We start from the raw sequence: 27,381 nt of genomic DNA on the forward strand, positions 1-27,381 counted from the left end.
CCAAAAAGGTAAATGAATATATCCTGCAAATCTAATTAATCAGAGAACAAAGTGATGAATCCAAATTTATTGGTGTGTAGGAAAGTATGTTAACGGTTGGACTTTGCAACTCTCTCCAACTCGTCTTTCTTCTTGATAGCGTAGGAATTTGAGGAACCCTGAAGAAAAGATTTGACAGTGATTGTTTGTACTTTTAATTGGAGAACGTTTTTATGACTTAGTGCAGAAAAAGGACAAACCTTTGCTGCGTTGATCAGTTCATCAGCCAGACACTCTGCAATAGTCTTGATATTCCTGAAAGCAGCTTCTCTTGCTCCCGTGCACAGCAGCCAGATGGCCTATAAGAGTAAAGTAAAAGTTAGCATGACAAACACCACAATGGCAGCAGGAAAAAAAAAGTGAGGTGTGATGTGTCTGAGATTGTGATTGGCCAGGTCACTGCAGATACCAGCCAACGAATAAATACAGACGTTTACTCTGCGAGCACTCTAGCACACCAAGACAACAACAATGCCAAGGCGTGACTCTAGCCTCGCTTTCATTGAAGGACAGATGTTCATGCATCAATGTTGACTAACATTGTTAGCGCAACACAGTCCCATAAAAAGTGTGGTGGGCTTACCTGGTTGACCCTACGTAGAGGTGACACATCCACAGCCTGCCTCCTGACAGTACCAGCACGGCCGATACGGGTGGAGTCCTCACGGGGACCGCTGTTGATGATGGCGTTCACCAAGACTTGGAGGGGATTCTACAACCAAACAGAATTTTAAAAAAAAAGTTAAATGCATCCCAGAGCACAAAAGGTTGCCAACTACAGAAGTTAGAGCGCTAAACAGATGGCGGCGCTTCAATGCAGCGGCTTCTTGCGAGCGCTCCTGGAAGTGTAGACCGATTTGGCAAAAATACCCCTCAATTCAGTCAATTTCATGGCTGGCTCACAGCGTGTTCACTCCGTGATCACTTACGACCGACTTACGATTCTGGATGTGGAGAGATCGGGCCATTTTGGGCTGAAAGATGCGTGTACGGTGGACCGACTCGCTAGCTTGGGAATTCTTCGCGAGCTACACATCCAGCAGTGGCCTCCACTACCAGCGGAGACCGTCAACGAAAGAGACGTAAGCGATGCGCTCGGAAGCAGAAGCGGGGGTGTCGGGCGGGGCTAACAACAAAGCTAAATGCATCGTTGTTGTCGGGGCTAACGAAAAAGCTAAGTGCTAATCCACAAAGAAGCGCTAATAAGGAGTCTGTTAAGCTAGAACTAGCCAGCGCCAGGCTGGATAATCCCTGCACACATAGCAATTCTCTTAGAATAATATACAACTCACATGTTTTTTCTGCGTCAGAGGTGGACATGCATTTTACTGAGGTGGCAAACAATCTAAAAATTCCTGTCATATCAATTCCTAGATATGGTCGAAATTATTTAAAGTGCACTACGTATGGCTTCCTGTGCACCTAAGATGCGACTTTAAGATTTTACTACTTACGTATAAAATACTACACGGTCAAGCTCCTGCCTATCTTGCCGATTGTATTGTACCATATGTCCCGGCAAGAAATCTGCGTTCAAAGAACTCCGGCTTATTAGTGATTCCCAGAGCCCAAAAAAAGTCTGCGGGCTATAGAGCGTTTTCTATTCGGGCTACAATACTATGGAATGCCCTCCCGGTAAAAGTTAGAGATGCTACCTCAGTAGAAGCATTTAAGTCTCATCTTAAAACTCATTTGTATACTCTAGCCTTTAAATAGACTCCCTTTTTAGACCAGTTGATCTGCCGTTTCTTTTCTTTTCTTTTCTACTCTGCTCCGGGGTGGACCGCTAGCCTGTTTATCGGATGGGGACATCTCTACGCTGCTGACCCGTCTCCGCTCGGGATGGTTCCTGCTGGCCCCACCATGGACTGGACTTTCGCTGATGTGTTGGACTTTCACAATATTATGTCAGACCCACTCGACATCCATTGCTTTCGGTCTCCCCTAGAGGGGGGGGGGGTTACCCACATATGCGGTCCTCTCCAAGGTTTCTCATAGTCATTCACATTGACGTCCCACTGGGGTGAGTTTTCCTTGCCCGTATGTGGGCTCTGTACCGAGGATGTCGTTGTGGCTTGTACAGCCCTTTGAGACACGTGATTTAGGGCTATATAAATAAACATTGATTGATTGATTGATTTAGCATAACTTGCCATTTTTATATTTTAACTACTGTTAATATTTATTTTTGCAAATAAGGTTGCATACAAAAAAAACCTTTGATATTTGTCAGGAGCACAAGAAGTAAATTTACTGTGATTCAAGCTGCAATGATCAATCAACTAAATTGATTAGGAAAAAAGCTTTGCCTCAATTCATGGTTTAATGAGTAACTTTTAAGTATTTAGAACCTTAAATAGACTTGCAAAAGAGCACACATGAGAACACTGATTCATGTGGCAGCAACAGCTGAGATTTTAAATTGTGTCCACAAGTATTAATGCACACGGTACTGGTTGGGCATTGTTTGAATTTGGAATGTTCCAATTTCGATTCCTCGTTTCAAATCAGCTTACCAATGATTCTTGATTCAGATTCTTTTAAGCGGCAGAACCAAAAATGTACAGTTTCCAAGCAGTATATTAATATCTATCTTTTGAACTTCAGAATTTCCCCGAGATGTGATTGATCGCAGAGCATCGCCAAATTTAAATAAAAGACGCCACAACTTTAAAAGAGGGTTTTATGTGAATAATGTAAGTAACAGGTTGTATCGAACACAACTTTTGAAGGGAAGTGAAAGAAGTGGTGGGCCACCAAACCAACATGGCCAATGTGCAGGCCTCCTTGTATCGGACCTTTTATTGAAAATTTGAGATGCAAGCTGACATCATCCACTATTAATATGAGACTAATATTTATATCAATATCAGATCGGACATCCCTATTAATAATGTCAGATATTTTGCCCCCACAACAACCACAAAATGTTCCTGTGGAGTTAGGTATTTTTTATTTTATACCTATTTCAGATTTGCGTTAAAATAGATAGCATGGCTTTGATTGTTTACCACACTTTCCAGTGTGGCCCATATTTGCAATTAAGCTTGAGAATTTTCCACAGCACATCTCCAATTCAGATTTGTTGTTGCCATTCAAACATTGACACCAGAAATTGACTGCAAAATGAAATTACATTTTCCAAGCCGCGATAAAATATATAGTCTGCCATTTGCAGACTATAAGCCGCTACTTTTTTTCCTACACTTTGAGCCTTGCAGCTTTTAAAAACGGCACAACTAAGGTATGGATTTTTCTTTACAATAGTTTTTTTTCATTATGGCAAATACATTGGTGTTTTGTGCTACAGCACCATCTTTTGGATAAGTTTGCTTACTGCAAGGGTCTCCTTCCATTTAGTGTTTTCAAACAGAAGTAGAGTGCTGTTCACTCTTCTAGCCATTCATAGAATTTCTACTCTTATTGATGCTTCATAAGCAACGTTTAAGTTTTACATTACAACTAAAACTGCTTATACTTATTAAACCATCCCATGTGTGATGTCTGTACGAGTGTTTTAATGCATATTTGTACGTGCTATCATATGACACGAGCATTGTTAGCATCAGCTAATATGCCAACACGCCTACGTGTCTTAGTATTAACTTACAACATTCTTTTTGTATTTTTAAGTTTCCCAATCTCCTCAGTAAACTCATGAAGACGTCACAGTGGAGTTATTGAGTCTGTTAGCTGATTGGAGAGATAGTGGGTCCATGACTTCGGTTTTGTTCGATGAGTCGTTTTACTGCCATGTTACAAAGTGTGGAAACAATTTATGTAAATAAATTTACAAAATCTTCCTGTGTAATTAACTCATTTTGAAACATGTATATCCAGTGCAGCTAATATATGGGAAAATATTAGTTTTCTTTCAAATTTAGTGGGTACAGTGAACTCTATAGTCCAGAAAATACTTGAGATGTAAACACCTTAGAGATGAAAAAGACAGTTTTAAAAATGTGATTAAAAGTTATTTAAAAAGCAAGGAATGCTATAAATAGGATAATGTAACAGTGAAAGACCATGTGCGTGTACTGAGATCCGTATTTCACTAGTGGCAAATGCTATGGATAAGCATGTTACCAGCAATAAAAAACAGTTGCAAATGTCAATTACCTCTCCAGTCAACAGGTGGATGATCTCGAAAGCATGCTTGACGATGCGCACCGTCATCAGCTTCTTGCCGTTGTTGCGGCCGTGCATCATCATGGAGTTGGTCAGACGCTCCACGATGGGACACTGAGCCTTGCGGAAGCGCTTGGCAGCATAGCGGCCACCGGAGTGCGGCAGGTACTTGGCATACTTTTCCTTTACGGCAATGTAGTCCTGTGATAAAACAAAATAGGCAATTCAACACAGCTCGGTCAAGGAAATAGCTTATTTTTCCTGGTGTATAAGTAGATTGATGTGTCTGAGATTGTGATTGCCCGGGTCACTGCAGATACCAGCCAACGAATAAGCACAGACTTTCACTCTGCGAGCACTCTAGCACACCAGGACAATAAACAATGTCAAGGCGTGACTCTAGCCTCGCTTAAATTCGGAGTTTATCAACAGAACGGTGCATACCTGCAGAGAGATGTCATTAATCTGGACATCGTCGGTGCTCCACTTGCCAAAGAGCTTGATCTCGGGAGTCTCGGCCACGGCGGGCGCAGTCTCCCACTCAGTCACTGTGAAACAATATAGATATATTCAAGTTAGCAAAGACTTCAAAAACTTATATAATGCTCAAAATGACCTGGACAAGAGGGAGTGATTAATACAATCACTCCTTCCTACTTCTTTAAAGGCATGCTTACTTTTACAAAATGTAATGTACTTTAATATACCGTATTTTTCGGACTATAAGTCGCAGTTTTTTTCATAGTTTGGCTGGGGGTGCGACTTATACTCAGGAGTGACTTATGTGTGGAATTAACACATTACCGTAAAATATCAAATATTTAGCTCATTCACGTAAGAGACTAGACGTATAAGATTTCATGGGATTTAGCGATTAGGAGTGACAGATTGTTTGGTAAACGTATAGCATGTTCTATATGTTATAGTTATTTGAATGACTCTTACCATAATATGTTACGTTAACATACCAGGCACGTTCTCAGTTGGTTATTTAAGCGTCATATAACGTACACTTATTCAGCCTGTTGTTCACTATTCTTTATTTATTTGAAATTGCCTTTCAAATGTCCATTCTTGGTGTTGGGTTTTATCAAATACATTTCCCCCAAAAATGCGACTTATGTTTTTTCCCTTCTTTATTATGCATTTTTGGCCACTGCGACACTGCTCTAGTTCAGTGGTTCTGAAATAGGGGTATTCTAAAAATAGCAACAATTCAAAAATCCTTTATAAATATAAATAAGAACCTATCTTTTTTCCAAATAGTTCAAGAAAGACCACTACAAATGAGCAATATTTTGCGATGTTATACAACTTAATAAATCAGAAACTGATGACATAGTGCTGTATTTTACTTCTTTATCACTTTTTTCCAACCAAAAATGATTTGCTCTGATTAGGGGTTACTTGAATTAAAAACATTTTCACAGGGGGTACATCACTGACAAAAGGTTGAGAACCACTGCTCTAGTTGACTGATTATATAGTAGACAATAAAGTTCGTCAAATTTACTAATGCGAAATGCGTCACTAATGCGTAACATGAAAAACAAAACATTGCATAAAAGTATTGATGCTGGACAGTTTTCAGTAGCAAGGCCTTCGTCGTCTCTGTGCAGGTGAGCCGCCACATGCTAACATTGCTCGGGTTGCTAATAAACGACTTTTAAAGAGACGCAACGGTTAATTCAGTTTTTTTCTACATGTTAATGTTGGTGTAACAATACACGTATACGAGATATAAACAACATTAAGTTTAAAGATGTTTCTGTCCGAGAGCTAGCTGGCTTCCACATGGGCGAACGGCGTTAGCCACATGCTAGCGGTTAGCATTGTCGTGCGGGAGAGAAACGTTCGAGATGTAAACACTTTATCGACATTTTTATCCTTCACTGGCATTTCAACAGTGACACAAGTCGATATTGTTTCAAATAATGCAAGTACAAATGTATTTTAAACATAAAAAGCGACACAAAAGACGCATATTTGACTTACTCGTGTTTGACGGTGTGCACCACACTTCTCGTGAGACGGAAAAGGGCCTTCTCGCGGCACCGCTCGGACATATCCGGTGATTTCGTGACGTACTTCCGCTAATGCAGGCTGGGAATTGTAGTTTAAAAAAAAGCGAACTGTTATTTTGAGGATAATGACGCCATTAGTTAATTATTATTATAAAGATTGTAAGCATTGGCGTTGTTAAATATTCTTAAGCCCCCTAAATAATTATATATATATGTATATGTATATATATGTATATGTAGACGTGTCAGAAATGCTACGGACAGTTTGGTTATGTTTGGGGTTTCCTGTGTTTGATATCACTTCCTGTCCTGGTGCTCTTGTTTTGTCACTGTTTCCTGTTTGGTCTCTGTCATTTGCGGCACCTTTACTTTCTGCTCCATGTCCCGTCAGCACACCTGTTCCCGGTTTAATTAGTTCTATTTAGTTCCACCTGAGTACCTCCTTCAGTACTTTGTCCTTATTCTTTTGACACTGAGGCGGACTGGAGCGTTTTTGTTCACAGTGAGTAATACTTTTGTCTTTTTCACTTGCATATTGCTGCTTTCTATTGTGTGCTTAGCTGCTTTTCAATTGTGTATTTTGCTGCTTTCAAATGTGTATTTTGCTGCTTTCAATTGTGTGCTTGGCTGCTTCTAATTGTGTATTTTGCTGCTTTCAAATGTGTATTTTGCTGCTTTCAAATGTGTATTTTGCTGCTTTCAATTGTGTGCTTTTGCTGCTTTCAATTGTGTGCTTTTGCTGCTTTCTATTGTGTTTGTGTTGCTTTGCTGTGACAGTTTGACCCCGCACTGCACATGTGTCAGGAACACAACATGAAGAAACAACACACATTCAATCACTTGAGTCAGTGACAAACATGCAGTTAGCAAACAAATGACAAGCTGTCACTCACCATGGCTCTCTACTGCTGGCTAAGAGAGTCAAGGTGGGGCTGAGTGTTTGATGCAGGTGAACACACCTGCCCTCACTGATAAGGCCCAAGTTGGGCCGAACTATGGTTGTCAAAAGCTGGGTGTTAGAAGTACTATGTGAATACTTCTAGACTTGTGATGGTTTATTTAAGGTGTATTTACAAAAAGATCTCTGTCCTGACCAGGAGCTCAGGTCTCCATGCATCACCAAACATCTGCTGAGATGTTGGTGCTTAGTTTCTTCTTCTTGTTGTTGTTCACCTTTTGACACTTTGGGGTTTAAATAAATGCAAAGTGTTTACAATTGCATGCTTTGCCATCCTTGGTTTGGAAGTCCGGTTTACAATGGTTACATTACCTTCACCTGAGGCGGGGCGTGACAGTTGCTAATTTTATATTGTGTGTGTTGCTGCTTTTATAGATTTCAATATTTTTGTCTTTGTCCTCTACAAAGTCAGTGTTTGGTTTTTGTCATTTTGGGGATGGCGTGGCGCCGTTGGGTGAGTGGCCGTGCCAGCCACCTGAGGATTCCTGGTTCGTTCCCCACCTTCTGCCAACCGCGTCCCGTCCGTTGTGTCCTTGAGCAAGACTCTTTGTTCCTGATGGGTCGCGGTTAGGGCCTTGCATGGCAGCTCCTGCCATCAGTGTGAATGTGGAAATGGTGTCAAAGAGCTTTGAGTTCCTTGAAGGTAGAAAAGCACTGGCTCCCCGTTCATAACTTCGATTTTTTTAATCCCAAGTAATTTATCTCATACTTTGGACTTTGTATCTCATAATTGAATTTATTTCATATCTAAAAAATTGTAAATCTCAGAATACTAACATTTTATCTCATAATTTCAACAATTTTCATTTCATTTTGTGTTTTTCTGTCGATTTAAAAAAAATAAATATCATAATTACAACGTAAATTCATAATTTATACTCTTATTTCATAACTTTGACTTTATCTAAAAAATTTGACTTATATTTAATAATTATGACTTTTGATCTCAAAATTTGAACTCTATCTCTATTTTCTGGTGGCGGACAAGGGCTTCCATAAGAAACAGGCAATAAGTAGCTATTAAAAACAAAGAGAAAAAGAAGTTGATGAATTAATTTTTTACTTGCATATAAGATATTAAATAAGTAAATAGTAGAGAAACTCTTGTTGGATCAGATGTTTCTTGTCGCCTATCGCAAAGATTTGCGTTGAAATTAGTATGTCAATGATTAATAACAATTATATAATACATGTAAATAGTCAGATGTTTTTTAATAAGAATTATCACCCAGAACATATTTTTAAAGACATTTTATTGAAGACACATCACACTGACAGATGACACTCTAATAAAAAATAGTCAATATAATTGCATCCATTCGTTTTCAAAATGTGTCCCTTTTTACATTCGGACATGATGTATGAAATCCCTTGAAGCCATACCATAATTAGCTCTGTAAATTCACGTATAGAGTATATACAATAATACAAAAAATACTGTATAGAAACAAAACCACATCATCTCATCTTCCCTTATTAGGTAAAAATGTTGCCCAATCATGTCTTTGTTTATTATACAGTATATTATTCCTTTCAGGAAGTACACAAATCCCTTCAGATCCACAAGTATTAAATGTTCCTACGATAATAATATTATCTAAAATACTACAGTACAGTTATGAGAATTCAATCCATTATAGCAAAACAGGCACGACAATAAATATTGAAATTACTAAATACCAAATGAGATGAAGAGGTAAAAAGTGACATAATAATGGTATATATTAAATGGCAGGTACACGTTAAAACAACACCGTCACTCTTTCAAGTTTCTATCCAACCATTTGACAACATCAGCTGTTTGTCTTAGCACTTATGGTATGCGAGCTGTAACACTGACGCATGAAGGGGAAATCTCGGGCTGCTTCTAATACAGCTACTGTGCGTGAATTCCTAACCACAGCATATTAAAACATAGCGCGACTGCTTTGAACAGGAGTAAGGCAGTGAGTCTGTACATGAAAACAGGATGGCAAAACATCGCTCAGGCACTGTTGTGTTGCTTTGAGGTACAGAGTGGGACCAATAAATGCTACACGCGTCGACAAGATGCTTCTCTGATGGACGACTGGACTAAGATTTAAAAATAAAAGATAAAGAGAACACCCTTCTATTTCCTCACTTTATGGAAGCGTTTACAGTTAAATATACAGTTTACTTGTGCCTTACAAATAAAACAAGATAATTAAATAAGTAAAAACAGTACTGTCAGTTCCCCATTAGATCCAAACAATTTCAGTTTCAAAATTATGCAGGTGGAAGCCAGAATCCGATGAAGCTGTAGAGACGATAGTGTGTGCGTTTGTTTCATACCAGCCACTTCTCCATACAAGTGTGAAACACAGTCTCATTGGAGTGCCACCAAATGTGTTGGACGTCAGGGACAGAACACAAGATCAGAGCCCCACGAGCCGCCAAGGTCTTCAAACCAAAGACATCCTTTAAGTAAATCTGGATGAAGAGGAAACAAATATTTCAGCACAGATATTTATATACCCTATTTTCCAGGCCATAGGGCGCACCGGATAAATTAGGCGCACTACAGATGAGCGGGTCTAGTCAGGTATATTTTCATACAAAAGGTGCACTGGATTATAGGGCGCATTAAAGGGGTCATATTATTTTTTTCTTTCTAAATTTAAAACATTTCATTGTGGTCTACATAACATGTAATGGTGGTTCTTTGGTCAAAATGTTGCATAGATTATGTTTAACAGATCATCTTCAATTCGCTTTCTGACAGTCCCTTCAGGTTGCGCCGTTTTGTGGGCGGTCTTATTTACGTGGCTCACTTTCGACAGCGTCTTCTCCCCGTCATCTTTGTTGTAGCGGTGTAGCGTGCAAGGACGGGAGTGGAAGAAGTGTCAAAAGATGGAGCTAACTGTTTTAATGACATTCAGACTTTACTTAAATCAATAACGGAGCAGCATCTCCTCATCCATGGTTCACTAGTGAAAAATTGCAGACCGGAACTCTCTAATAACCAAAGTTGCTTGTGTGAATATTAAAAACTCACTACACCGGTATGTTTTAGCGCTTTCATGGTGAGTTTACTGACAGATATAAGTAAGAAGAACTTTACACTACTTTATATTAGAAATGGTAACAACTGACGATGAATGTCCCATAACAAGATAGATAAAAAGAAGAAGCTTATAGATTACTGCATCGGTATGGACTACAAAGGTGGACGCATACATATTTTCAGGACTTATGCAGATCCCAAATACAGATCCGCAGGTACCAGAAGGTAACAAAGGTTGTTTTTGCATAATATTGTGAAACAAAACGCCAGATAATGTCTTACCATAATAATACTCGTATGTTGAAGCACAGTCCAATCCATCAAGCGGTGCGGCTTCATAGCTTACCAAAGTCGTACTAAAACATTTTGATAGATTTTTGAGCGCCGTGTGTAATGTTCTACATTTTCAATGGAACATAAAACATTTTGGTGTTGTTTACTTGAGTCATATTGCAATCTACACGTATCTCTTATGTGTGACTGCCATGTACTGGTCACACTTATCATTTCACTGTGTACCAAATAAAATAGCTTCGAGGTCGGTAAGCACAACCAGAATTATTCCGTACATTAGGCGCACCGGGTTATAAAGCACACTGTTTAGTTTTGAGAAAATGAAAGGATTTTAAGTACGCCTTATAGTCCGAAAAAAACCAGTAATAATTGCTTTTATTTGCCTGATACATTACTAATGGCTCTTTAAAACGCCCAAACTGCACTTTCTGAACATTAAACTAGTCCTAAGCTGTGTGAAGTTTCCACTCACATCTTGACTCTGCATCTCAACAACGGTCTCGTTGTCGTTGAAGAATCCAAACTGACTAAAGAAAAAAAGAAAAAAAAGTAAGTATGGGCGAAACAGGAGAGTTAAAGTGTGACAGCATCACATGAGTATCATCTGTTTGTCCACATGCCAAGAGAAGAAAAACAGTCCCATGTGTGAGCAGGAAATAATCCATGGCAACGCACTTTGACTTTGAAAGCAGGAGTATACAGTAAATAATACTGCATGTATTGGACTCAAGTGGGTGTTCCAAAAGGGACAATGATAGACACTAGAGCTGGGCATCGAGTATTGATTTACAGTTTGGTAAACATTTGGTCTTCATCCCCATTCTCCCTAACCCATCCAAAATTTTTTAAATGTCAATTCCCATTTCCGTTGCCCGGAATCGGAACTGGAATCGTCCAAACTCGAACAATGCCCAACCCTAGCAAACGCACATTAAAAACTGGTTTGTGAATAATTAAAACGTGCTAACAATAGTCCTACCTTTTAGCCCCTGACGGCAACTTTATTTAACTTTTGTGTGGACTATGCTTAAAAGCAGAGTCTACGCCAGGAAACCAACCAAGTGAAATCAATTCTACCGATTCTTCAAAGTATTGTGGTCAAATAACCATCTAATCATTTTTTAAGGAATCAATGACCTTGTATGCCATATTTTCCGGACTATAGAGTTATAGAGGTATATAAGCCGCAGCCAATAAAAAAACAAAACCCAACAACAACAAAAACATTCCATATATTAGCCGCACCACATTATAATCCACAGATATATATATATATATATATATATATATATATATATATATATATATATATATATATATATATATATATATATATATATATATATATATATATATATATATATATATGTTGTGAAATTAGTTATTTACACAAATATTTTGTAAATGTTTATTTACATACCTTAATTGTTTTCAAACGGTGCCTGTAACACGGCAGTAAAATGGCAGATCAAACAAAACAGAAGTCATCGTCATGGACCCACTAACTGCGGAAGCTAGCTCTCCAACCAGTTAAACAGACTCAATAACTCTGTGGTGGCGTTTTGGTAAATCTACTTGGGAATTTGTAAAACTGAAATAATACAAAAAGAATGCCATTGTAAGATACTAATAGTAAAACAGACCCAGTGTGTTAGCATATTAGCTAATGGTCAGGACACTAGCTTGATTACATTACAATAGCACATATAAATATGCATTAAAACACTCCAACAGACATCCCACAAAAGATAGTTAAGTAAGTATGAATTATTTTAGTTATATTGTAAAACTTACAAACGTTGCTTAGAGTGTTGAATGAAGAATCCATACGAGGAGACACGCTATGGAAAATGGAACGGCACTTGTAGTTTCGGTTCAAAGCACTTAACGGAAGGAAATACTGTTGACTGACAACCCGAACTCATCCAAAAGATGGCACCATAGTTCAAACAATAACACACTCTTTAGGTGTTTTATGAAAACTTTTTGTTAAACACAAAACATTATGGCCGTTCTCAAGGAAAAATCCATAATTTAGCCACACTGTTTTATAAGCCGCAGGGTTCAAAGCGAGGTAAAAAAGTAGCGTCTTGTACTTCAAAATTTACAGTTACTACCCCGGTTCAATGAAATCATTAAATGTCCAACATTGATCCATTTCTGTGATCGGGGTATGTTCGGAACTGTATGTACTGCATACAATACTGCTGTGTGTGTTTAAAAAAAAACACAAAACACACGCAAAACTCACCTCGACTGCCAGGGAGTGATGACACCGTCGTCTGGTCCTCCTACAAGCACCAACTTGTCGATTTTTAAGAAGTTTTTCTTCCATTCTGAGAGTTGGACGGAGAAGATCACCATGATCAATCATGTTTATTAGTAAATAGAATCAACTATTCCCACATTTCTCAACCCAGTCAAATATTTAGCACGCTCTGTACTTAGTGATGTCATGCATGCTACAGTAGCACGAAAACAGTTAGCATGCAAGGTGCCCCCACCCCCAAAAAAACAACAACAAACAAAACCCACGAGTTGAGAATTGCTCTAAAGTACAATAGAACCACTTATATCGACCACGCCAATGTTCATGTTATAATGACAAAGTGCCCACATAAGTCGTTGTCGATATACTGTAAATTAATTTTATTTTGTTGATTCTTAGTTAAGTTGTATGTTCTCCATTGTTGAATGTTAGTGTTGAATGTTAGTGTATCAACATTGCTCAAAAGACTGAAGGCTAACAAACTAACCAAATGTGTGCAGCTCTGGTAATGGGTACATTCGCACCCACCTGCACAAATGTACTTCAAAATGTAACAATCAAAATAAGTATGACTTTTTTGTTTGTTTACTGGGCATGCATATATAATATGCATTAGTTTGACCATTTAAAATCAACGATAATAAAAAGGAGATGCTTGGAAATAGCATGAAAATGCCCCAAAAACTTGGAAAAACGTGATTCATAGCGTTACTTTTTGGTGTAACCATCATGAGCGTTCTGTTCAGGTATATTTATTTTATATTTTGATAAATCATCATATTTATGTATTACTAAATTTAAATAGGTATTGATCAATCTTTAAGCGGTGTGTATTTGATTTCAGTTTGCTTTTGACATCTTATTTAAAATTGTAGTTGAAACTTTTACAACCTTGTGTTGCGCTCATGATGGCGTAACCAAACTACATTTCATTTAATTATCTTATTTTGAATATTTATTCCCTTTTTTATATTTAGTATATTTAAATATTCATTTATAAACATTGAATACATTTCAAATATCCATAAAATGCAATTGCCTTCATCTTATAGGGTAATATTTAAAACCTTTTTTGAATATTTATTCCCTTTTTTATATTTAGTATATTTAAATATTCATTCATAAACATTGAATACATTTCAAATATCAATAAAATGCAATTGCCTTCATCTTATAGGGTAATATTTAGTTACACCATGTCATGAACGTAACACTAAGCTTCATCACTTTGACTTGTAATATCTCTAATTCTGGTGGTGTTTTATGCTTTTTTCTTTTTGGAACATGTACTATACATATAATACAATAAAGTCCCATATAAAATTATGTTTCTAGCAATACTTTAATTTTGCTTTTGAAAGTAACACTCCAATGTCCATTAGTGGAGCTGTATTGAAAGTAACATTCCAATGTCCATTAGTGGAGCTGTACACAAATCTATTGACTGGCTCATTAACATGAACGATGGGTTTGTTTTTATTTGAAGCATGACAACTGACTATGCTGAAACATTTCCATTTCCATCTCCGTAAACCAAGGCAGAAACAGCGGCAGCTTTGCACAGAGTGGGTGTTGGTCTCCTCTCTGCTCTGACTGGAAGGGAACTTTATTGTCGATGCACTTAAAAGTACAACGAGCTGTCTAAGAGCAGACATTCAGTAGACAGGGGACCACCTGTGAGGAAAGACTCACGACAGCACCGCTTGTACGTTCAGGACATTAGCGTGATACGTGCTTTTATGTCCCCAAAACATCCCAAAAAGTCGCTTTTGAGAAAGAAAGTCACTAAGAGAATTTGAAAGTCGCCAAGGCAACACTGTGCTGAGGTGTGTGTAGAGACGCCAAGACCCGCCTAATTAAAGTTAAAGTTAAAGTACCAATGATTGTCACACACACACTAGGTGTGGTGAAATTTGTCCTCTGCATTTGACCCAATGTTGCTTCCCATTGGTTTACATTGCCTTGTGCCTTCCGTGGTTGGCTAGATTTAGGCTCAAGAACTTATAGATTGGTCTGGGACTGGGTATTTCGGTCAGTCAATCAGGGTTATTACTGGAACTACGGCAAGCCGCGAGGAAAAAAGTTGATTGTTATGAAAAAAATAAATATGGAGTAGTGAATGGGTAAATATAAGCATGAGAAATGTCGAGTCTGGCGTGACAATGGGTTAAACTGCGTGACTCTCATGTAGGGCTGGGCGGTATACTGGTACTGTAGTTAATAGTTAAAGAAAGTGGTATATATTTGAGACAATACCGCCATACCAGTATTTTGGATGTGCCTTTGCTACGGCCGTTTGCGCTTCTCTGCGCCTGACAATGACTCTCAATGACGATTGATACATTGATTGATTACAGCGTTATTTACACATACACCAATCTGCTTGAGAACCTATATCTCTCCATGTAGCGACTTTATCACTAATCTCATCTGTTTATGTGGTTCACTTCTGTTAGCGGAATAGCACAGAAGCTAACGTTAGCTTTGATTTGGACTTTCATGGTAAACAACTTTAAACAAATGTTTTGGTCATTGTTTTATCCAGACGCATACATTTGTCCAAATGTGGCCAAGTAGACTCATCATAGTAAACCAAGCAACCAATCATGGATTTTCTTATACGTAAGCCAACCGATCATTGACTTTTCCTGTATATTTTGTCCCCTTCCTGTGGAGTTGCATTTCTCTCTCTCTTCTCCCTCTCTCTTCTTTTGTAGCGTAAAAATAGCTAAGCTACAGAAATCGCTACTTGTTTAAAAAGTAGCAAAGCTACTGGGGAATGTAGTTAAGCTCTGTAGCATCGATTTTTAAGTTAATAATTTTGAATGGAAAACCGTAGTTTTTACCACTGCAGCCGCAAACTGGAATGGATTATCAAAAACCGTACTCATTACAGGAAAATCGTAGTTGTTGGCCGGTATGGCAAAGAGATGGATCAAGATTCGAACACACATTGCAGGTCGGAAAAAACGAAGAAAAGCGGAAAATTGTTTTTTATATTTTTACAGAGATAAAAAAGACAGATTTCCGACTATAGACGGAAAAATCACATGCCAGCTTTTTGTTATTTTGTTAATAACTAACTATACTGTAACAGACCTTTTTTTCCCCCTAGAAAAACATCTCAGAAAGACTGCGCCGTCTTATAGTTGTTGCCTAGAGATTCACAGATCCAAACCCTAAAGTTATCCAGAGCTTTTCTTCCAGTCACTCACCCATACCAGTGACAAGGAGATGCACACATCTACAACCAGCTTTAAGGTTTGGGACAGGCTGACATTGTGTAGTTATGCCTTGTACTCTTACACAGATTTCAAGTACATTCACGTTGTTGTGACTGATTTGTTTTGTAGTTCTTGCATATTGACACATCTATGCAGGGGTCACAAGGTGTCTGTTTTTATGTGTCAACTCATGGACTTTGCTGACCTGTTGAATTTGGATTCAGTCTTTCGCTGTTGAGCACTGCCAGATAGTCACTGCTGTTCACATACATGTCCCTGTGGTGGGGATCTGAAGAGGACAACGACATAACATGAAAGCCAATGAAAAAGCTAAAAATGTACAATGTCACATAGGAAATAAGTTCATGTCCCAGTCTCACCATTCCAATAGTTGCAGATGGATATCCTCTGGCCGATGGCTGTATAGCAAAGGTGGTACAGGTTGGACTTCACAAACTGAGGGAAAAGATACTTCAAGTAGTCGGTATCTAAGAGGGGAAGGGGGGGAAAAAGGCACAGGATCCACTGGTGAATTTCAGCAGAAGGGTCGTTCCACCGAATCGATGCCATTTGCTAGTGATGTGCGATCGATACTGAAATGTCGATACCACCAATACCAGATATTTATGCTGTAATAATAAAGTGTAAAAAAGTAACTAAACTTGTGAATGAGGCAATGTGTCAATGCTTTTGTTGAGTCTTAGTTACTGTACATGTTCAGTATTTTCATGTAACTCAATTAAGTACCGTTAGTTTTTAAGCTACTGGTAGTTCTTAATAATACATTTATTGTAACGACTGTACTATTTTACTCATTTCCTCTTTTATGGTTTGAAACCGGCCATTAGAGTGTACTTTCAATTTGTATGATTTGTTTCCTGTTTTTTCTTTTGTATTAGCTCACAGGTGCCAGTTCTGGCCCGCCACATAATTTTATGTGGCCTGCGAAAGCCTGGAAAAAATGGGTTTCAATAAAATACTTTCCTTTTTTTTTTTTTTTTAACTCAATGCATTCGTTATTTCAATTTTGACAGAAAAAAATGCATATTTTAAACTTTAATATCATCTGATCATGCCAATTATATTATTATATATTGTATTGCAAAACTATTTTTGTGAGATAAAAAGAAATAGTTAAATATCTGCTTGTCACCTTTATTTATGATTTTAAAGCAAGTTATACATACAAAAAATTTAATAATCAAATGCATATGCATTTCGATTAATCATGATTTATCACAGGTTATTACCCGCATGCATAATGTAAATTAATTTTAAAAAAGCGGCCCTCTGAAAGCAGCCATTACTGCGATGTGGCCCTCAATGAAAATTAGTTTGACACCCCTATACTTCAGAGTTTGAAAAAAAATAAACATCTGTCTTGTGTTACTTATGCTATGAGGCATGTTATTATTTGAAATACACAACTTTTTCAATTTTAGCTCAAAATATTGGTATCGGATCGGTATCGCCGATACCACCCTGAATCGATAACGGATTGAAAAGAAAAGCATTGCACATCACCACTATTTGCTTGTTGTAACACTCAAAATAAACCAACATCTTTGTCTTTTTTTAACTCTGAGTTTGATAAAAACACATATTCAAATACTCAAAAGATGTATTTTAATATGGCGTGGTTTGCCTCGTTGGTCTATTTTGTTTTCTTGCACTTTTGAGTATCATTTGCAAGTATGCAAATGTGAAATGGCCCTATAAAATCACCAATGCTAACCCGTAGCATCTTTAGTATGATTTTAATGTAAATGAGCATCGAGCTAGCAAATTTGTTTCAATGCATTCTTTTTATGTTGGAACGTCACAGAGAAGTTATTTTGCATATTATGTAAGTCATATAAACATACTTTATTTGTGTGTGTCAGGTTTTAAAGTGTTTGAAGTAAAACCTCTTAAAAAAGCACCTCAACTGGAGTCTTTATTGACAACCTATAATCTGTCTGCTTCGCCAGCACAAAAAAAAAGATGTTAGCCGGAGCGGAACAGCGGTCCTAAGCCAAAGATGACTTATTAGGGTAACATGATTGAAAGTAACAAGAGTTTTTAGAAAATTATTAGGAAATACATGAAATATAGCTATCAGTACATGGATGTGATGCTAATAGCAATTATAAAATGTCAACCAAAAAAAAAAAAAAGTTAACGCAAAAATGTATTATTTAGGCCTGTGTAATCAAATACAGAAAAATAAACCAATTTTTGGCCTAAGTGGAGCATGTGATTCGTAGAAGAGTGTACCTTTTTCAGAGGGGTTAATGCAGACCTGGGCAAATTAAGGCCCGGGGCCACATGCGGCCCGTTAAGCTTTTCAATCTGGCCTGTCGGACATTCCCAAATAATTTTTTTAGATATTTAAGATGGAAAGTGTAGCTGCCATTATCATGTGTAGTGATGTTTTCTAATGACTGTAAGTCTTGAACTATACAAAGTATTTCAATGGTTGGAATCTGCGCTTATTGCTGATATACCAGTTACTATGGTCATCTAATTAGTTACTATGGTCATCTAATTAGTTACTATGGTCATCTACGTCACAGCAGCTCAGACGAGGCACCAGTGTGCAGTAGCAGTGTGGGCGGGAAGCATTTTCACAGACGTGGAAGGAGATTTTCACAACAAAGCTCTAAAGCTTAGTGATAGATCAGATTGTAGGTGGGTTTATTTTGTACTCTTCGCGTTCATATTTCACTGTTTGTTGCATTTTTGTTGCGTTTCACTTAATTGTAAAATATGTCGATCGAAAGGGGGTGTGACATTCATATTTTGTCAATATTCAGTGTTTTATCGTTCATAGAATTTTTTTTAAAATTCCATTACGTTTTTTAAGGCGGTCTGTCATAACATTTTTAGCATTCAATCAGACATTATTGTCAGATTTTGTATTAGTGTTCCTAAAAATAGATATACCGGCCCCCAGACACATCTTTTTCTCTAAATGTGGCCCCCGAGTCAAAATAATTGCCCAGGCCTGGGTTACTGGGTAACAGGACTGAGTGAAAATCAAACTTAAGTGTGAATTTTAACTTTTTTTTATTTTTAAAGAAAATAAACATAAAGTACAGTTGTGATAAAGAGTAACAATGATTTTAATTATTATATTTTATGATAAAGTCTAATTTTAGGAAGAGACGGGCAGAAAACAAGTGTTATTTTGTTCAAGGTAGTTTAATATTTTCAATTGTATTTATTACATGTGCAATTAGATCAATTTGCAGAACACTTTACTGAATAAAACACATATTTGACAGTAAATTGTATTATGCATATATACATTTTATTTCCTGGGGACGCAAACTGCTCCTTGGTTTGTGAAGAACTCACCTCCGTATTGTCCTGCCTGAGGGGAGGACAGCGAAATGAACGTGTGCACGTTGTGATCGGGCAAGGTGGAGAGGATTCCCCTGCAGACCAGCCCACCTGGAATAACATTAACAACAATTTCAAGACTGATTTTTGGAAAAATATTTTGTTGTTACGAACAAAAAATCAATGTCATCTTTTCAAAATCAATGAATTGAATGGTAAGATTGCAATAAAACTGCAGTGCAGCAGTAAAAGAACATCTTTCTTTTCTATTCTAGTCCACTTTTATAATATATTTTCTTTATTTCCTAAGCTTTCTACTCCATAAAAAACTCTAGTAGTGGGCATTGTCTTATAAATATTTAATAACCCAATAGAATCATTGGAGCAGAGCCTGGTTGTATTGGACATTTTTTATGCATGCCAATATATTAAAGTTCAAGTTAAGTTAAAGTACCAATGATTGTCACACACACACTAGGTGTGGTGAAATTTGTCCTCTACATTTTTGTTATTATAATCCGATACATGTATTTTCGGTTGATATCGGACCCATACACAATGTCAATATCTGATCGGGACACCCATTAAGAATCACTTGTAAGGAGTGCCATATTTACAAAATGGATATAGTATATTGACTGAATTGCAGATTTGCAGAATGGAAGCATAATGTTTGCAGCAATTAAAATGAGCTCCTCTTAAAGGGAACATGTACACTTTATAAAGAACAGAGGTCAGGTTTCGTCAATTCTGTGCCTACTTGACGTGTTTTATCACTCAAAATAAAAAAGCACACGTGAGACTGACAAACGTGCGCACACAAACACACCTTGAGAGTAGCAGATAAAATGGACTCCCTCTGCAGAGTTTTGCATGATAGGATAAATAGCGGCCTTGAAACCCTCCACTTGCTTCCACATCGGCTGCAGACTCGCACTCCGGTCAAACAAGTCGATCACTGTCACGTTTGTTCCAGGATGAGACTAAAGGAGAGAGGGAAAAAGTGTCAATATCATTCATTATGGTTGTTTTAACAGTCAGATGTCGCTCTTATCAGAATCAAAATATGTACGTTAAATCCTAACAATATTGAATACAAAACACACAATATATAGAAAAAAGACAAAAATCTTAGAATGATATAAAAGTACATTATTTTAATATAACATGGGTAAGATTTAAAAAAAGAAAAAGAGCAGTTAGTTGTCACTGAGCTTGAATACACAATGTATTGTTTTTAACTAAGGATGTTCTGATCAGGGATTTATGCTGCCGATTCCAATACCTATTGTCCATGAGTGAGATCGGTCGATACCAATACCGATCACATGTACTAACTGTACATTTTTCTATTTATTTATGGCCTAGGTGTCAAAGTCAAGGCCCGCGAGCCAGATTCGACCCGCAAAATAATTATTTATGGCCCCCGGGATGATATTTGATTAGTATTAAAACCGGCCAGAAGGTCACAGCCGCCTGCTGCTGTTTTGCACGCACCAATACTCCATCAGTGTTGGTGCTAATAATTTTCTAAATGGGGTCCCAGGGACCCCATCAAGTCATAAAAATGGGGTCCCACAGAACATTTTTCTGGTTCTACTTTTTTGTAACCGTTTTGAAAACAATGATAAATGTATGCTTTATCCTGTTATATCTCACATTCTATGTTGTGTTTTGGAAAAAGGTTGTCATAAACGTTATTTAATTCATAAAAAAAATTATACAAAAGAAAACAAATTTTTATGCATATATACATTTATTCATTCACTTTCTTCTTTCCTTCATGGATCTAAACTTTACCGCTGCCGGTATTTTTTCTATATTTTTATTGTAATATTCCGAGAATTTGTTTGTTCTATTTTGGCCAAAGTAAGACAAAGAAAACAATCTGAAGTTGTCTTTATTTTTTTTAAATTAATGCCATGATTTTAATAGTCCGGCCCGCGTGTGCACAGATTTTCCTCCATGCGGCCTCTGAGCTAAAAGGAGTTTGATACCCCTGATTTATGGTGAGTACTCCTGATAGTTTAAAAATGTAATCATAATATTTGAAGTGTTCCTGAGCCCATGTGGGGATATCCTTTACAAATTGATTTCGCTTTTTGATGCAGTACCGCCTGAGGGATCGAAGGTCCGTAATATCATCGCTTAGTGATTTCTCCATATTCTCTGAACCTTTTGATGAAATTACGGACCATAGATGGTGAAATCCCTAAATTCCTTGCAATAGCTCGTTGAGAAATGTTGTTCTTCAACTGTTGGACAATTTGCTCACGCATTTGTTCACAAAGTGGTGACCCTCGCCCCGTCCTTGTTTGTGAATGACTGAGCATTTCATGGAAGCTGCTTTTATACCCAATCATGGCACCCACCTGTTCACCTGTGGGATGTTCCAAATAAGTGTTTGATGAGCATTCCTCAACTTTCTCAGTCTTTTTTGCCACTTGTGCCAGCTTTTTTGAAACATGTTGCAGGCATCAAATTTCAAATGAGCTAATATTTGCAAAAAATAACGTTTTCCAGTTCGAACTTCAAGTATCTTGTCTTTGCAGTCTATTCAATTGAATATAGGTTGAAAAGGATTTGCAAATCATTGTATTCTGTTTTTATTTACGATTTACACAACGTGCCAACTTCACTGGTTTTGGGGTTTGTACATGAACATAATTCCCCATTAAGAAACAACATACCCTAATCTAAACTTGTATAAACACAGTGCTGCCTGAGCAACTAAGGTAGTCAATTCTGCACATTGGACCTAGAAGCTGTCCTCACTTAGCACTGAGTGATCGATCTATACTCTCAGGAAACACGGTGAGTCTGTGAGTTTAACAAGTGCAGTTATCAATGACTGTTCTTCGATAATTTCAATTTAAAAGAGTAATACCGCGGTTGGTTACATCCTTAGTTGTGAAGCGGGCCCATGTACAGTGATCTTTAACTAGTTTCTAAGTAAGCAGGAGGCATTCAGCAATTTCATGGACATGCAAACGCAGATAAAAACTAAGATTTTAAATATCAAGTGAAGGAGTGTTCCCTAATTTCTTTGTGAATAATGAATGATTTCTCGGATTGTTTGTAGTGGTGATTCTCTGACGGTCTTTAGAAATATGAACGACGTTCGCTTGTCAGAAACGTTTGAGGTCTGGTTTCAAGCTACATATTCAACATTCATTAGAGTAACAAAAGCCCGAAATTTATCTTGGTATGACCTTACCAACCTTTTTTCAGAGTCAACACCCCCTTATCTACAAAGCCCATTGGAAAACATGTGAAAAGATTGCAATAGTATTGAAAGAAAAACGTGTACTGTAAAAAGGTTTTTGCATACAAAAAAAACAGATATTACACTAAAATTGCTTTGATCAATTCCAAATGACCACTTCATATATGGGCTATTCCATCAAATAAAATGTATAAACGCACAATAAAAAATTCATTCAAAATACAGAACAGGCCAAAAGTTTGGAACAACTTCTCATTCAATGTGTTTTCTTTATTTTTATGACTATTTACATTATAGATTGTCACTGAAGGCATCAAAACTATGAATGAACACATGTGGAGTTATGTACTTAATAAAAAAAGGTGAAATAACTGATTACTGCTTTGCACACTCTTGGCATTCTCTTGATGAGCTTCAAGAGGTAGTCACCTGAAATGGTTTTCACTTCACAGGTGTGCTTGAAGCTCATCGAGAGAATGCCAAAAGTGTGCAAAACAGTAATCAGAGCAAAGGGTGGCTATTTTGAAGAAACTAGAATATAAAACATGTTTTCAGTTATTTCACCTTTTTTTATTAAGTACATAACTCCACATGTGTTCATTCATAGTTTTGATGCCTTCAGTGACAATCTACAATGTAAATAGTCATGAAAATAAAGAAAACCCATTGAATTAGAAGGTGGGTCCAAACTTTTGGCCTGTACTGTATATTTTTTCTTTTTAATTATGCAAAGTATGTTTAATATTGTATTGATTTTATACTTAATAAATCGAATTAAAAAGATGAACTTAAACTTATTTGAACACTGGAAAAAAATTTGAATTTGTTGCTGGTCGTCGCTTCCAACGGAACTGCAGTTCCCCACCCCCCCTATGCGGGACAAAAAAGCATTTGTATATTTTTTTCTCATCATTTTAACTAATAAAAAACTGCTAGCAAGAGGTGGCTAACATTGCGTCCTATAAAGCCCTCCAAAAAAACTCTAACAACTTTATACACATGCTATAACAATGTAAATACATTCATGATAACATGTCATACTTACACTATGTTGGTAATTTTAAGTATTACAGGAACTTCTTTCCTGGTTGCATTGTTTATACAGAGCGCATAGCAATGATCGTTATTTTCGTCAACAACTATCAATAATCATGGCAGACTTCATAAGATTTGGTGAGCCAAAAAACTTTGGGACAAACTATGATCCAGGACCTTATTTTTTGAGTCTGCATATACAGAAGATGAGCTACGCGTTCTAGAAGGTGGTTGCTAAGCAGATCCAGCTCTGGTAAAACACTAAGCATCATGAGGCACTAGTAGAAATACAAAATCAGAACATAACAAAACAGTCATGAACAATGTCCGCTCTCACTGGGATGCTTGTATCTTTCAGCACAAGGAATGTAAACAGAGCGTTGTTGGCAGTTTTTGGATTTATACACAGAATAGATTAATCCAATTACCTGCATTGTTACCTGCCTCTTTCTAGCAGTTTTTTTTAACGATTTAGAACGCACAGAAAAGACATGGATTGTGAATGATGGGCCAAATTCCCCAAAAGAGTAGTTTCCCCCTAAATGATTGATTGATCCGATTAATTAAAATTCTCTGATTAACAGGAATTCCCACTTTTCAATAGCAGTATGTCCAACCTTTTATATTTCGACTACTCCCACATTTTTCATCCGATTTCAACCGTCAAAACATCCGTCTTCGTCAGGACATTCAAGCTATCAAATAAAAAATACTAGAAAAAAAATCTCTGTTGTCCAGGGACGAATTGCCAGGAACGTTCCCTATTGAAAAAAAATGGGCAAGTTTAATTGGTAAAGTCTGTCTGTATGAGGCTGGGCTGCACAAAGTATTCACTTCAGAATTACGTTTTAACCACATGGCTAAATTTGTTAACTACTTCTACCAGCAGCTATATTGAACCTGACCTACGGAAGGCCTTAAGTCATTATAGATTTAAAATTGGAATATTTTAACACTGTTGAGTTCCCCAGGAAATGTGTAGAAACACTTCTGCTTGTACAAAGGAAGTTGCTATTTGTGTTCCTCAATGTGTGTTTGTAAATGTGTGTTTGTTGTGCTTAGGGGATGTGATAACGATGATAACTTCAGTTAAACTCATGACAGCTAGTATTACTGTTAAAAATTGGCAAAAAAACTGATAACTACACTTTGATAAACACACGGACTGACTGGCTCCAGCTCGCTAGCTTTAACACTAACATGAAAACAAGAGACATTAACAGCTCTCTCCAAAAAGAAAATACATACCCCTATCTAAACTTAAATAAACACATTGCTGTCTGAGCAACATAGCTATTCAACTGTGCACATTGAACCTACAAGCTGCGCTCTATTAGAACAGAGTGATTGTTCTATACTCGGAAGAATACTAGGTGTTTTTACGGTGCGTTCAAGAACCGCTCAACCGAGTAGGACGCAAAACGCCCGCCAGAAATAATAGATAATGATAATAGTTACGCGCTTTTTATGTAAATAAATCTTAATGTGCCAAAGTACAAACCAATATTTACCAATAAAAGCTTAGCCATTAAGATAAAATACTAAGACTAAAACACTATTAGTGAAGTGTAAGAAACACGAAAAAGTGTGTGTATTCATTTCAGTTATTTAAAAAACACTTGGTCAAAATATATCAGTGTGTATAAGCAGGTACTTTTTGAGCACATTCAACAATACAACCATTGTAATTGTAATAATTTTGGTCAAGATAACTGATATGAAATTGTCATATTGTTACACCAAAAGTTGTGCTGTAATTTTTGTGTTTGAACCGTTATTGTATTTATAGCAAGGGTGCTGGAAAAAAACGTATTCATATCCAAATAGCGATTTATTACAATTCTGAATCAAATTTTAAAAACGGTTTGTTTAGACCATTTCTGCTCATACTTTCAGTGCGTATATATTATATATCAGCAATGTTACCTGTTTTTTTAAAAAACGTTTACTATAACTTACACAGCAAATAATGTACTTTTAGGAATCTGTTTAAAACCGAGAACCGATTTGGAATGGAATCGTCACCCGAAGAATCGGAATCAAATTGAATTTTAAGCTATTCTGAAATGTACATCCCTAGAATTGAATGTGGTTTTCGAGCGGGATTCAATATTGTGAAGTGAATCATATTTATATAGCAAATAATGTACTTTTGGGTATCTGTTTAAAACCAAGACCCGATTTGGAATGGAATCGTGTCACCCAAAGAATCGGAATCAAATTGAATTTTAAGCTATTCTGAAATTTACATCCTTAGAATTGGAATGTGGTTTTCTAAATTGTGAAGTGAATTCTATTTTCTCTAGTGACTCAAATATCTAAGTTACATTTAAACCAGTGTGGGTGGCACTGGAAGCAGGTGGGTAAAGTGTCTTGCCCTGCAGTAGCTAGGATGTTGGAAGCGGGGATCGAACCTGAACCCTCAAGTTGCTGGCACGGCCACTCTACCAACCGAACTATACCGCTGTCATAATACCGGTACATTTAACTATTAGCCACCAAGGGCCACAATCACACTGAACTGTAAAGTTAAGTAGAGGGCCACAAAAGTACGAGACCCCTAAATGTTCAGTATTTACTAATTCAATGCCAAAAACACATTACTGTTATTTTCAGTCCTGTCACTCAAGGGTGTCATTTTCAACTTACTTTTGCAGGAATTTAATAAAGTTAATAAACATTGAATCGTTTAATATAAAATAATGATCAGATTTAGAGTTGAATGTCAGGTAATTTTGAGAGATTACAACAATAACATTTGCACCCATTCGTTGAAAGAACATGTAAATGATTAAATTGAACAACAACATAGATTAGATGTGTTTAGTTATTAAATTAAATCACAAACCAGCTGTTTATAAACATTATGCTGTATAATACAACAAATAAGAGACTTGAGCACCGACCTCGTTAATGAAGCGTTGCAGGTTCTTAAAATCTCCCGAGCTGTCGAACAAGCCGTGCACGATGATCACCGGCTTGTAGGCGACCACAGCTGCCCAGAGACCCCCGACCAGAAGCGGCCAGAGGAGTGGGATCGTCCCGCTACTTGCCCCCCTTCTCCGGCTTATCAAATCAGTGACGAAGCCCTTCATAACAACTTTTTTTTAATAAAAAAAATTATCTACCGTATAAAAAAACGTTCTCTACTAGAAAACAGAGGCGATAAATACACTCAAAATAAAAGTTAACACCTGCTCCATTTCCAACTTAGCTTTGACGACGAGAGATCCATACTGTTTGCGTGTCTATGTTTGTTCCGGTTTAATTTCAAACGTCACGCCTTCGATTTACGTCACGTCCGGTTAGCAAAATCACGCAAGTAAGGCTTTTTAGGGTTAAAATCACGTATAATTACTGACAAAAATCATAGTTGAGCGAAATGTAACTATAGTAATAAAAAGTGAGGACGATTTTAAATCAAATTGTTTTATCAATAATTATTATTTTTCTTAATTTTATTAAGATTAAATTACGCCTGGCTGTGTTTTAGAAATATTACGAATATAGAAATAGTAATACATAATAATTATATTGAATATGTTTATATTGTAAAAATCCACTAATAACACCATTCAGAATCCCTTCTTTTTATTGTTTAATTTTTTTATTAACTAGAAAAAGTTAAAAATGGTATTTATCCATCCATTTTTGTAGTGTTTTCTATACTATAGAAAACACATGAAATATGGATGGATAAATACCAACCACCGGGCCGGCCGAGGATCGATTGGTACCGGGCCGCACAAGAAATAAAAAAAATACAAATACAAATACAATTTAAAAAAAAAAAAAAAAAAAAAATTGTTTTATTAAATCAACATAAAAAACACAA

The 27,381-nt window shown here is 37.0% G+C and overlaps 2 protein-coding genes and 2 non-coding genes across 4 annotated transcripts; all 4 read right to left on the reverse strand.

Annotated features, from left to right (window-relative positions):
- Nucleotides 1-52: 52 nt before the first annotated feature.
- rps5 (ribosomal protein S5) lies at nt 53-6,275 on the reverse strand. The gene is made up of 6 exons (XM_062030011.1): nt 6,163-6,275; nt 4,612-4,715; nt 4,159-4,368; nt 623-751; nt 240-338; nt 53-158 (listed from the first exon to the last, which is right to left on the reverse strand). Coding segments are annotated over exons 1-6 (612 nt in total). The 5' UTR covers nt 6,164-6,275; the 3' UTR covers nt 53-89.
- LOC133637551 (small nucleolar RNA SNORA3/SNORA45 family) lies at nt 407-537 on the reverse strand. The gene has a single exon (XR_009823179.1). It is a non-coding gene; the product is annotated as a small nucleolar RNA SNORA3/SNORA45 family (small nucleolar RNA).
- LOC133637553 (small nucleolar RNA SNORA3/SNORA45 family) lies at nt 4,446-4,577 on the reverse strand. Its single transcript, XR_009823181.1, has one exon. It is a non-coding gene; the product is annotated as a small nucleolar RNA SNORA3/SNORA45 family (small nucleolar RNA).
- A 2,133-nt stretch (nt 6,276-8,408) lies between the features above and the next one.
- On the reverse strand, nt 8,409-26,835 carry ppt2b (palmitoyl-protein thioesterase 2b). Its single transcript, XM_062030012.1, has 8 exons — nt 26,453-26,835; nt 20,115-20,268; nt 19,301-19,396; nt 16,342-16,449; nt 16,167-16,250; nt 12,720-12,804; nt 10,941-10,995; nt 8,409-9,600 (listed from the first exon to the last, which is right to left on the reverse strand). The coding sequence occupies exons 1-8, from the start codon at nt 26,639-26,641 to the stop codon at nt 9,457-9,459; spliced, it is 915 nt and encodes a 304-aa protein (XP_061885996.1). The 5' UTR covers nt 26,642-26,835; the 3' UTR covers nt 8,409-9,456.
- Nucleotides 26,836-27,381: the final 546 nt, after the last annotated feature.

This window comes from Entelurus aequoreus, linkage group LG20 (genome assembly GCF_033978785.1).
Source record: "Entelurus aequoreus isolate RoL-2023_Sb linkage group LG20, RoL_Eaeq_v1.1, whole genome shotgun sequence".
Taxonomy (NCBI): domain Eukaryota; kingdom Metazoa; phylum Chordata; class Actinopteri; order Syngnathiformes; family Syngnathidae; genus Entelurus; species Entelurus aequoreus.